The sequence below is a fragment of the Lolium rigidum genome, chromosome 6, assembly GCF_022539505.1.
Source record: "Lolium rigidum isolate FL_2022 chromosome 6, APGP_CSIRO_Lrig_0.1, whole genome shotgun sequence".
Classification (NCBI taxonomy): Eukaryota; Viridiplantae; Streptophyta; class Magnoliopsida; order Poales; family Poaceae; genus Lolium; species Lolium rigidum.
Window position 1 is genome coordinate 340,092,373 of NC_061513.1, and position 12,355 is coordinate 340,104,727.

At 49.6% G+C, this 12,355-nt stretch overlaps 1 protein-coding gene across 1 annotated transcript; it reads left to right on the forward strand.

Annotated features, from left to right (window-relative positions):
- The first annotated feature begins 2,113 nt into the window (after positions 1-2,113).
- LOC124668430 (protein IQ-DOMAIN 6-like) lies at positions 2,114-4,344 on the forward strand. Its single transcript, XM_047205573.1, has 5 exons — positions 2,114-2,182; positions 2,700-2,993; positions 3,090-3,317; positions 3,402-3,539; positions 3,622-4,344. The coding sequence occupies exons 1-5, from the start codon at positions 2,114-2,116 to the stop codon at positions 4,210-4,212; spliced, it is 1,320 nt and encodes a 439-aa protein (XP_047061529.1). The 3' UTR covers positions 4,213-4,344.
- Positions 4,345-12,355: the final 8,011 nt, after the last annotated feature.

Sequence of the window (12,355 nt, forward strand, 5' to 3'; positions counted from 1 at the left end):
AGCCTACTACCTACTGGCCACCCGGGTCTATGGAGGTGGACGATCACCCGCTGCTCTCTCTGATGCTCTCTCCCCTCCTGTCTCCGCTGCTCCTCCGACGTCGATCCCCTGCTACTCTCTCCGCCACGAACATCAAGTAGGCGACTCTATCCGCGGGCGCCGCCTCCTAACCCAGCTGCTGCTCAATCTCCTCCCGCCACCGACGGTGCTCCACCTCCTACCTCCGTAGCCGCAGCTGCATCTCCGCCAAATGTCGCCGCTCGTAGATTTCATCCTGACATTGCTGCTCCTCCCGCATCAACCGCCGCAGCTCAAGCTGCTCCCACCCCTGCTGCTGGCTCACCTCCCACCGGCGCTGCCGTTCCGCCTCCCGGTGACGCCGCTCTGCATCAACCGCCGGCCGCTTGTATGCATCTACGGTCGCCACTAGCGCCGCCTCTTCCCACGCCTCATACTCTGCGAGCTGCGTGTCCTCCTCCACGACTTCTACGGCCGCCTCTAGCACCTCCTCCTCCCACGCATCAAACATTGTGGTATTTATTAGGGTTTAGATTTTTACACCAATGAGGCGGGGGAGGAGGGATAATATAGATCGGCGGCGAGGTGAGAAACCTCCCGCGCGGCGGCGTGGCGGGAGATTTTCCAGCCCGTCGTCATGGTGGTAAATCTCCCGCGCGAGCGCCCTGACGTCACTGACAGGCGGCTCCCACGCCCAAAAAGTTTCGTGCTCGAGGCATCGCGCACCCGATTCGCGCCCTTCGCGAAGGGCCCGGCACGGGGTTGCCGGTGCTCCTATTGGGCTCGAAAAAACGCCAGCGCTATTTTAGGCGCGCCGGCGTGAGCCCATTTTCGCTGCCGGCCTCCAAAACTTTATCGGGACCGCTATGGGGCGCGCCGGTGGAGATGCTCTTACGGTGCACGTCTGTGGAGATGGTAGAATTTGGATGGGGGACCCTCTATCCCGATGACCATTCAAAAAAACAGCGAAACCAACTGAATACTCCAAAATCTCCAAATCCACGCCCAAAGGCCCACAAGATCACAAGACTTTGAACAAACTCGAAAGAAGAAAGAAGCCAATTGACCCACTGCTCCAGTGAGTCTGCAAACCCCAGGAGGCGCAAGCGCCAAATCGTGACTCGCTGCAACAAATCCACTGTATCCGCATCCCGCAACGAAACCCAAGCCCCGCAAAAGTTTGCCGGAGCCGGCCAGTCGTCAGTCACCCAGTCAGTCCACTGACCAATAAACACACCGGCTCCAGCTTTTCTTTCTTGCACTCACTCAACTCACCGTCTCTCTCTCTCACGCGCGCGCACAGACGCGGCTTTCGCAAGAACCAAAAAAAGGTTAAAAGGTTCGCGTGCCTCGCTGCTGCGTCGCTCTGTTTCCGACGCCACAGAAAAATTTGGACGAGGGAAGAGAAATACTGTATTCCTATGGATGTGGCACAGATGTCATAGCGCCACAGACCCACAGTGAAGTGAAGGGAGAATCCAATGCGACGAGACTGATGGGAGGGTGGAAAACCTACTCGCAAAATTCACATAGGATCCTTCTTGTGCTTCCAAGCCCCCCAACCACATTTGCCACTGCCACCGCCTCTTGGAAGCATACATTTATTTCCATTTTTTACTTACACTTTTGTCCAGTACTACTCTTGGAGTAGTATTTATCTTTCCGCGTGATTAGTGAGTAATTAAACGATCATTAGTTGTGGTCGTGGTCGCTGACCAGTACTACTACAAGCTGTCACTGGCTGCTGAGCTCTCTGTGGCTGTGGCTTTTGCTAGCTGCATGCGTGCGTTGCTTTGGCTGGCTTCTTCCCTCCATTTCGAATTTCAAACTGCCAGCGCTTTCCGCTCCGTTACCCAACGCTCTCCTCTCCCAGGCTCCCACTGCAAAGCCACACCGGGCGGCGCTCTCGCACGCGCAACACGCACAGACCTGTCTGTTTGCTCTCTCTTGTCTTCCCCCGGCTACCACCGTCCACCCCTGGTCTTGGTCTCCATCTTGTTCTTGGCGCACACCTGCTTCGCTCTGCTTCGTGTGGCATTTCATTTCTCTCGAATCCGGTGGTGCTGCTGGTGGTTTTGGCGAGGGAGAGGAGGAGATGGGAGGGTCCGGGAAGTGGGTCAAGTCCCTCATAGGGCTCAAGAAGCCGGACAGGGAGGATTGCAAGGTGAGGCCACTCGCATCGCCGTGTTCTTGGTTTCTCCAGATTCGATTTTAATCCGAGTTTCTTGTTCCTGAACAAAGATTTGGGGTTTTGTTCGAGCTCCACCGGATGTGTGAAAGCGTTCGGCTTTTAGGGATTTAATTGGTTTAGCAGCATCTAGCACTTGTGCACGCGCTTTTGAGGCCATGGTTTTCCCAAAAAATAGATGCAGACGGAACACCAAGATTGTTCTCTCTTCTTCTTCTTCCCGGAATAGCAAAAAATCCAGTGCTGATTTGCTTTCCCTCTAATGACCACAAAAATGTCCCTTTCAGCATGCCTGAAGATGAAAACAACAGTGGTTTCTTTTCTTGACTGTACTTTGCTGAATCAGAAGTAGGGTTTATGTACTGCCTGCCACGATTGGCTCAAAATAAATATTCTTCTTTTCAATCTCCTCGGTTATTCTCGTCTCCTCAAAGATTTTTGTGTCTTCCTCACTGCGTTTACCCAAGTAATATTTTTTCTACTTCTCCTACAGAACAAGCTGCAGCTCCCATCTATCCATGGAGCAGCGGGCAAGGGCCGGAAGTGGAAGCTCTGGAGGAGCTCCTCCGGCGACCACGGGTCCCTGTGGCGCGGCTCCAAGGGCGGCAGCCACCGATCCGCCGCGGAGTCCGAGGCCTCCGACGACGCATCCTCGCTGGCCGCCGCCGCCGCCGACATGTTCTCCGCCGCACTCGCCACCGTCGCCCGTGCGCCGGCCAAGGACTTCATGGCCGTCCGCCAGGAGTGGGCCTGCATCCGCATCCAGACCGCCTTCCGAGGATTCCTGGTACGACTACTCTTCTTCACTCCTCACCGATGGCCTCTTCTCGTATTGAATCTGCACCGTGGACTGAACACTCTGTACCTGTTTGTGTCTGTGCAGGCGAGGAGGGCGCTGCGGGCGCTCAAGGGGCTGGTGCGGCTGCAGGCCATCGTGCGCGGCCGCCAGGTGCGCAAGCAGGCGGCGGTGACGCTCCGGTGCATGCAGGCGCTCGTCCGCGTGCAGGCGCGCATCCGGGCGCGCCGCGTGCGCATGTCCACCGAGGGACAGGCCGTGCAGAAGCTCATCCAGGCGCGCCGCACCAAGCTCGACATCCTCCGCGAAGCAGAGGTTACCTGTCCTCCATTTCACATTGTCTACTGCTCTTCAAGAATCCCTCTTTCATGTGTTTGACTGTTTATTTTGAACTTTCAGGAAGGATGGTGTGACAGCCAGGGAACTCTGGAGGAAGTGAGGGTGAAGCTGCAGAAGCGGCAGGAAGGAGCAATCAAGCGCGAGCGGGCTATCGCCTACGTGTACTCGCAGCACATCGAAGGCGTTCCGAAATGCAATGTACGAACCAATTCCTCTGCAGAATTCTATAACAGTAGGAGTATATAGATTTAGATGAGCTTACACTGTTTCTGTTCTACAGCAACCGAAGAACAGCAATGGTCGGTCCAACCAGTCCGGTCTCCTGCTCAAGCACCAGCACTGCGACAAGAACAACGGCAGCTGGAGCTGGCTGGAGAGGTGGATGGCGGCGAGGCCGTGGGAGAACAGATTGATGGAGGAGCACAACCAGACCAACAGCACCAGCTCGCCGGACCTTGTGCCCTCCAAGAAATGCGAGGATTCCTTCGGTGCTCTAGGGGACTTCTCAGAACCAAACTCGGTGAAGGTGAGGAAGAACAATGTGAGCAAAAGGATCAGCGCGAAACCGCCTGGAGCGATACACCATCAGCGGCTCAAAGCTCAGTCAATATCTTCCCTGAGCACCGATTTGCACAATGACGAGAGCTCTGCATCTTCATCTTCGTGCTTTGCGTCCACTCCGGTGTCGTTCTCCACCTTGCTCACACCGGAGAAGACCGATGGCAGCACCAGGGCGAGACCAAACTACATGAGCTTGACGGAGTCCATCAAGGCGAAGCAAAAGCCTTTCGGTGCCCAGAGAACAACGGTATCGAAAGCCTTAGATGATAGGAAGGCCTTGAGTGTCGACATGAAGGTTGCGAAGGCGTAAACCTGCCATGTTCATCAGTCTCCAAGAAGAGATGAAGCCAATTTTCTAGCTCTCTCTAGGGTGTTTTTGGGTGGGTTGCTCCATCCTTCGGTGTCTTGGTGCTGCATTCTTGAGCAGTTTGTGTGTTGCTGGTTTCATGTTCAACATACTGCATTCTTGAGCAGTTTGTGTGTTGCTGGTTTCATGTTCAACATCTTGTTGTCATAGTGCCCCATCTCAGGGCAGTCCTCATTGTCATTGTCAGTGTCTTTGTAAGATAGTTCTTTGACTGAAAAAAATTGTGTGGATTTGTTTCTCCGGGTTGTGAAAATATTACTGGTGTTCTTGGATTATCATGGTTCTTTGCAATATAATGTGATCTTAAACAACACTCTCAAGTCAGTGATGTATACATATTTAGGGTTTAGACTCCAAAAGGATGAATTGGGGTCTCTGATACTTTTGAAACCCACATGAGGCTGGTGCCAATGCATCACCTCACTATAGCCTCGCCACGTCAGCTTTTTCCTCACTCTCACCCCACTCTCACCTCACTCTCACCCCACGGTGCCAGTGCACGGGCTATAGTGTCAGCTCTCACTTCTCTCTCCTCCCTACCGCCCCCACTAGCACCGCTATCGCCTCCCTCTTGCCCCGCTCTCGCCTCCAACGCGGGCTATAGGCGGGCGGTACCGCGCCCTAACACCGGGCGCCCGCGCCACCGCCCGACGCTACTGTCTCGCCCCGCTCTCGCCTCCCTCTCGCCCCGTCGCGGGCGGTAGCGCCCCTCCTAGCGCCCGCGTTGGCACCAGCCTGAGAACTATATGGGACAAGTAGGCAAATTAGGGTTTGAAAGACTACCATGATATTCTTGTGTACCCACAGAAACATATGGTCCTACTCCGACAGCTCGTGGTAAGCATGGCAACATACAAAATCCACTTATTATAGAGAAATAGCGGCCAGATGTCGTTTCATCACACGATGGCAATTGCCAAGACCAGGAACATTGACCTAGATTATTCCTGTTTACCTTTAGAAACATATGGTCCTAGTCATGGCAAAATAGGAAAAAAATCTATCTTCACAAGTTGGCAAGACCAAGAAGACTGCAGCAGATGCTCTGCTTAGTAATGTGCACCACCTAGCATACTTTGTGAGATAGTTTATGCCTCCCAGATGCCATTTTTAACAAGAAATCACCGGTTGGGCCTTAAATGACCGGAATAGATTCCGTCCAGAAACTGACATGGTTTTAACCTTGTTTGACCTCCTTGGAGAATGAACATTGCTGTCGGAAAAGACAGACAAGCTAGGTCAAAGAACGTTGTTGTCCCAGAAAACAAAGCCCCTAGTGATCTAGCATCATATGCTAATACTAGTAGGCAAGTAATACTTGAGTTAACCTAATCAACACAAAGAATGAGGGCACACTGTTCCTTAATCAGCTCCTTGTCAGAGTGAAAAAGAAAAAGAAAACAAAAGAAACACAATGTGGCCATGAAAGGCAAGAAAATGATAGTGAAGCACAACTCCTTGTCAGGGTGAAAAAGAAATGCTCACAGGCACACTATGCATCATGTCACTTTGCAAATAGTAGTACTTACCAAAGTTTTTTGAAATGCTGGGGCTATCATTTGCAATGCTCATGCTGCTTGGTAATGCAAAGTGGTGGCCCTTTCGATACGGCGTCCACGCTGGCCCTGCCTGAAGCCCTGAACTAGTGCCAATTGCCACAATCATGCTGACTGGATGGGCACAGGAAAATTCACTAAGCTGGGTACCTCTTGGGCACACCGAGGAAAGTGCATTGATTGTGCTCGCGGACGGATGCAGGATCTCGCTGTGGGTTTCAGGACCACGGCATTGGCTTCCTGTTGGGTTCAGTCAATGAATGAGTGCATCTGATGGGTGCAGACATGCTGCTTGGATTGAAGCAGAGGGGCAAAAGCTTTGCTTGCGCAATGGCGAGTGGACAAAGCAAGATGACACGAAGATCTCAAGATGAGATATGCATGGTCAACAATCTTACGAAATGTGATTGTGCTGTGGTAGAAGTAAATAGTACACTTGGAGCATAAAATTACCAAGGAAACTCTTTGTCAAGATTCTTTCTTCTTCTTCTTCTGATATGTCGATTAATTACAGAGAAAGCTCTGTCCAGGCCTTGCAGCTTCGTCTTTCCTCTGTTCCAGCATAACACACACGGCTACACCTTGCTGTCTCGGTAAGTTTTTCAAATGTGTTCCTATGCATTCGCAAAAAAAAAAATGTGTTCCTATGCCAAGGTGGCATGGCAATGGCAGCAACGTCTCTCTTCGCCGTCAGGATGGTGGCAGATGCAGTAAACACAGCAGCGAAGGAGGCAATGCTGTCGCTGTAGCTGCTCCAGGCCGGAGGCTCCTCCCCATATTAACTCATCATCCAACTTTCAAAAACACAACCTTTGTGGGCCAGAACACTAGAGTCTTGCCTGCGCCTAGATCGAACTTACAGTAGGAAGAGATTTCTGAAAAGAGGAGACGTACTCTTCGGAGTACTTGCCGCTTGATTTTAAACGGGAACAATGCTAAACGGTACTAGTACTACGAAGGAGTAGTACAATGGATAAAGCTAGAGCTGGCCGACTAATCATCAACTTCTCATGGCTAACGGTGTCAACTCTAAGGATATTTTACTTTTACGGTCATCTTATATGTTGTGTCAAACTGTTTTTTTCTTATAAACTGGATCACTCTATTCTATCTAATCGAATAGCGGATACGGGGTCGCATCCGGTGGTGAAATCGAAGCCCGAGCCATAGCAAGAAGCCTTTCATCTTCAGCATCAATGTAATTGCTGAGCAACCGAATCTGTTCCTTCCTAGCTCTTTCTCCCCCAAGCGCCTTTGCGATATCGAGTTCTTCTCTGATGGAGTTCAGGCGCCCTTGCATTAATTCAATTTTAAGCTCCTCTATCAGTACAGAAACTAGATAGACAGGATTGTCGACCATAGCCATCAGGCTTATCAAGGATTTCGACAGCTGCAAAGTAAAACAGAACATCAGGACAACGTGACTATTAGAACTGAATATCGTATTGCGCTTGTGTGGAGAAAGATCGGGACTGGTCATTTAGTACAAATTTACTGAATAGTCAAAGCGAAGAGCAAGTTACAAAGGCAGCGAAGAGCGAGTTAGAAAAGCAGGGAGGAGTTTCACTTACATTAACCAGATTTCCTCCCATTTCACAGCTTAGATATAAAATTTATCAAACTATTACATTGGTTTTGGAATAAGCACCAATACACACATATAGCCATTCGTTTCACAGTAATATATTAATGAAATTTCATACGATTGCAAATCTTTTCTCCTATATGGTCAATATATAAAACTAAGGTTCATTAAATCGGAGGCGGTACACTGAAATGCATATGCCTGATCAACCAACATAAACATAAGATCATTTCATGTTGGACATGATCAACGAGAACCACATCATAGACCCCTAGCAGAACTAATTCAAGAGATCGAACCTTATACGCACATAACTTAAGAAGTCTATGTCATTACATCAACACATGCTTCACTGGACCCAAACAGACAAAACATCTGTGATTTGTTTGCACAGCAATTATTTCTTAATTTTCTCGAAATATCAAATAAAGATGCCATCAATCAATTGTCTACATATGGTTCTAGGGGCGAACAATCCTCATCGTGTCAACACTCTCTAGGCTCCAAGAAATAACTTCTTTACCCATATATAGCAGCAGATCTACAACCAAAGACTCGGAACATATAGCTTACGTAACATAAATTTAGCCATATGTGTTAGACAACGACTTAGTCCAGCTCTGTTTACTTTCTTAGTCATGACCGTTGGTCTGGCGACGGGCGGGGCGACTGGCGACTGCCTCGGCGTTCGTCAGATCCCGTCGCCGGTTTTCACCGCAGCGGGGAAAGAAGAGGGCGCGTCGCCGGAGGGCCTGCCGGGGGGCCGGTTCTGGGTGCTTCAAGAATCGGATGATGAGGAAGATGGGCGGAAGTGACACCGGTGCGGGATTGGGCTTTCATGCGATATGGATGCCATACTCCATCGCCGGCGAGTGGAAGGGATCTGGCTGAGAGCTCGACGGCGCTAGCGAGGCGGGCGCTCAAGAGGGTACAGCGGCAGCAGGCGCAGCGGCTCGCGGCTACAGCGGCGATCGAGCTCGATGAAGGTATGTTTTCTCCTTCTTCTCGGCCGTTGGGCAAATCGACATCAAAGATCATGGTTCTGCCGGTGTTAGAGCCCACTGTTTTCCGTGATGAGAGCTTGCACGGATGGAGTGTCGTTCACCGGCGGCGTTGGCTGCCGGCGATCGGCAAGAATAGACATGATCTGTTAAATTCGCTAAATTCAAATCTTGATTGCTCGGGCCAGCAAAAACCGTGGGCCGATGACAGGGTGCAGGGGGCTCGTCGGGGCCCATTGCCAATTGTACATCGTGCCTTACAGGCTGCCAGGAGGCACACACGCAGCGAATCACGGTATCAACGGGTCGAGGTGGGGGGAGTCGTCGCTGGACGTTCCTTTCACAAGCTTTTAGGGTTTACGTGGAAGCGTCTGGAGACTGGGGCGCCGGCGGCTCAGCGTTCCCAACCTTCCGAGATGAGCGGTGATGGCGGCCAGAACTTCAACCCAGGTCGTTGTTCTTTCAACCACGGCCCGCGAGGAGGTGTTGGTGGTGTGGGGCGTGGCGCCTTCGCTGCGCGCGGACGCCAAGGATTGCGAGGCCGGGGAGGATATGGTGCTGGACCTGGATACGGCTTCGGTGGAGGCCGGGCGGGTCAGGCTGCTAGCATGAACTCCTGTGGCCGTAACTTTGGGCGTGGCGATGCTGGTGGAGCGGCCGGCAGGACCGGTGGACATGGTGTCCAGGAAGAAAATTGGGATGCTGGCCCTAGCAATTATCAAAGGGGGCCTAGGTTTGGCTTTGGCGCGAATCAGAGATGGAGCAACAACAACTATGCTGGTCGCGGGGGCTACCAGAACCGCGCTACTTCACATGGCGGAGTGGCACGAGGCGGTATTGATGCTGATTTACTTCAACAAACAGTGCAAGCGGTGGTAGCAGCAGTGACAGCGGCGCAGAAAGTGCCAGAGGCTGCTGGGATGGCTCAGGTGCAAGCTACTCCACCGTCAGAGACTGTGGTTGTTAACCGTGAGGAGGTGGTGCCGGTTGCGGCGCCTACTGTTGGTCAGCAGCAAAGGGTGGTTGCACAGCAGGTGGGGGTTGATCCCCAGATTGTAGCAGCAAAGGGAAAGGAGGTTGAGGGGCCGGGTCCTTCAAAGAAGAAGAAAGAAGAAAAGTCGGGTTGTTTCAGGTGCAAGCAGCTAGGACACTACATCGATGATTGTCCTACACCCTTTTGTGATCTATGTGAGTCTGTTAATCATACCACAGCTGCTTGTCATCTTTTACATGCCCCTAAGCCCACTGTGATTTTGCATGGTTATGCTAATGAAGGCCTCATGTTTTTTGAGTTATCCTGTGGGTCTTTTAAAGCCAAAGTAGAAAATCCTAAATTAGCTAAGGTTACTGTTGATGGTGATGCCATGACTATTCCAGAGATTATAGAACAGATGAAGAAAATTGTTCCTCATGAGAAATTCAATTGGGAGGTTTTTCATCTCAAAGATAATATTTTTAGAGTCAAATTACCAAGCAAGCAGGAAGTTCAGAGATTGAAGAACTTTGGTACTTACATTTGCACAGATAGGGAATCCTGTCTCTCTTTTGATGTTTGGTCAGTTCTAGAGGATCCTCCTTATATGTTGCCAGAGGTTTGGGTCAGAGTCTCAGGGTTGCCTTCTGATGTGATTACAGATTATTTGTCTCTATGGGGAGTACGTACTCTGTTTGGGAAAATCTTGGACGTGGATATGGCATACACTCGCAAGAACAAAGTTTTACGAATCAAAATTGGATGTTTGGATAGTAGACTTATTCCTGCTGATAGTGATATGTTCATTAGGAGGGGTTTCTTCAAACTCAAATTTGAAGTGGAGAATGCTCAGGGGACCCAAGAGGACAACACGGTTCAAATCAACAATGGTAATGATGGCAATGGTGATGCTAAAGATGGTGAAGGAAATAATGGTGATGACAGTGCAATGGACATGGATCCTAAGAAAAATGAGGCCGATGATATATCGAGTAACAAAGGGAATGTTGAATCAAAGGGGACTAATGGAGGAGATGGGATGCAAGAGTAGGGTGTCAAGGTGGGATCCCGGTGGGATGTCATTTTATACTATGTAGTTCAAATTTTGGTGTCAAAATTTGTACTAAAAAAGTCAAATTACACTACAAGTGGGATAAAAGTGGGATCCCACTTGACACCCTTATGCAAGAGCAAATTGAGCATTTTGAGGCTATTCAAATTGGTTCAATAAGTCTCAAGTTTTCTCCTTCAGGTAGTTCTTCCTTTGACCCAAATATGAGCAATTTTCCTGCACCATTTATTTCTAATAGTAACTTTGAAAATCTGATAGAAAATGCCAAGTTTTGCACTGATTTTAATGCAGATTGTATGCATGGAGGATCTGCCTCGGGATTGGCCCCAGTCAGACCTCGGGATCAGTGTGCTACTGCCACTGTGCAGGGCAGCATCTCTGCACATGTTCTCTCGTCGGAGCAGCAGAGGCAGTGCGGTGGCAGCCAGTCGCGGCGCGACACATCGGGGTCGCCAGCTGGGCGTTGCACAGAGATGCGGGACCTGCTGACGCTTGGCCAACCGTCATCTTCCGCGTGGCCGTCTGCTGCTGGCGGGAGTGCCCCAAGTGGGCTGCCGCTCCCGACGCCATGTGCCCTGGTCGGCCATGCACACATGGAGGACGGATCTTCTATGCCAAGTAAAGCCACGCCGGGTATGACTGCTGTTGTTCTATCGCCGCAGAAGATCCGCCAGGAGGTTTTGGAGGGGCCCGGTCAGCAAGTTCAGATGCCAGATGCTCATGAACCAATTATTGCCAAGGTTTTGCAATCATTGGAGATTCCAGGGGGATCTTCTGTGGCTGCTGATGCTGTAGCTTTTGGTATGGAGTTGCCCTTACCAAATTTTACACCTCATTATATTGTTTGTCCTGAAATTTCTAATTCAGATTCTGAGTTTTCTGAAGTATCTAATGATGCATATGTATGTGATTTAGGTTTGCCTAAGACTAGTAATGAAGGTAATATGGATATTGCGATGGTGAATGCAACGAATGAACAGGGTGTAGGTATTCATGGATCGATGGGGATTGCCTCATCTTCGCAACCTAATGGTGAGTCATCTACATCTCTACCTCCTTCATGCTCACTGTCTTTGATTGAAGATGACACTGAGACACACTATATTTCTACAGAGGAGGTTATTGCTTTTGGGGGTATTCCAAAGCCTTCGGCTGGGTTGAGGTTAAGTAATAGGTTGGGTGGCCAACCTAATGCGGATATGCCTCTAATGGAGAAGGCCATGAAGAATGCGCAGCTTTATGAAGATTCTTTTAACTCAGGTAAATTAGCAACCTCCAAGTACTCCATTGTTAATTTTGCGGATGTAGACATAGTTAAGAGAGCTGAGAAGGTAGGTGTGTCATTAGGAGCTTCTCAAGCAGAAATTGATCAATCCATTAGAGGGATTAAAATGGTGGAAGAGGAGAGAATTTTAACTATTTTAAAGAAGAATGAGAATGATAGAGAGAATAGAGAGGAAGGGTTGGAGACTCTTGTATTGTCAAAAGTATCCACCTTATGTGAGGATGATGACATCCCCCTGGATTGTGATGATCAATTGGAACATCTCAAACCAGTGGTCAAGGCAAAGAAAAATAGACAGACAAAAGTCTATGATACAAGCAATATTCGTAAAAGTACTAGGAAAAGATTTAAGAAACAATTTTCATGATGCAAAATATAAAAGGAATTAATTGGAATTCAGGGGGTTTTGGTGATACTGCTAAACATTTGTTTGTGAAAGAGGCGATTAGGGAACATAAATTAGACTTCATAGCCTTATTAGAGACTGGAAGATCTAATTTCTCTATTCCTTTTTTTGAACCAAATAGCTGCGGGTTATATTTTCTCCTGGTTTTGCTTACCACCACATGGTCATTCGGGGGTATTCTAGTGGGAATAAATTCTGATACTCTTCA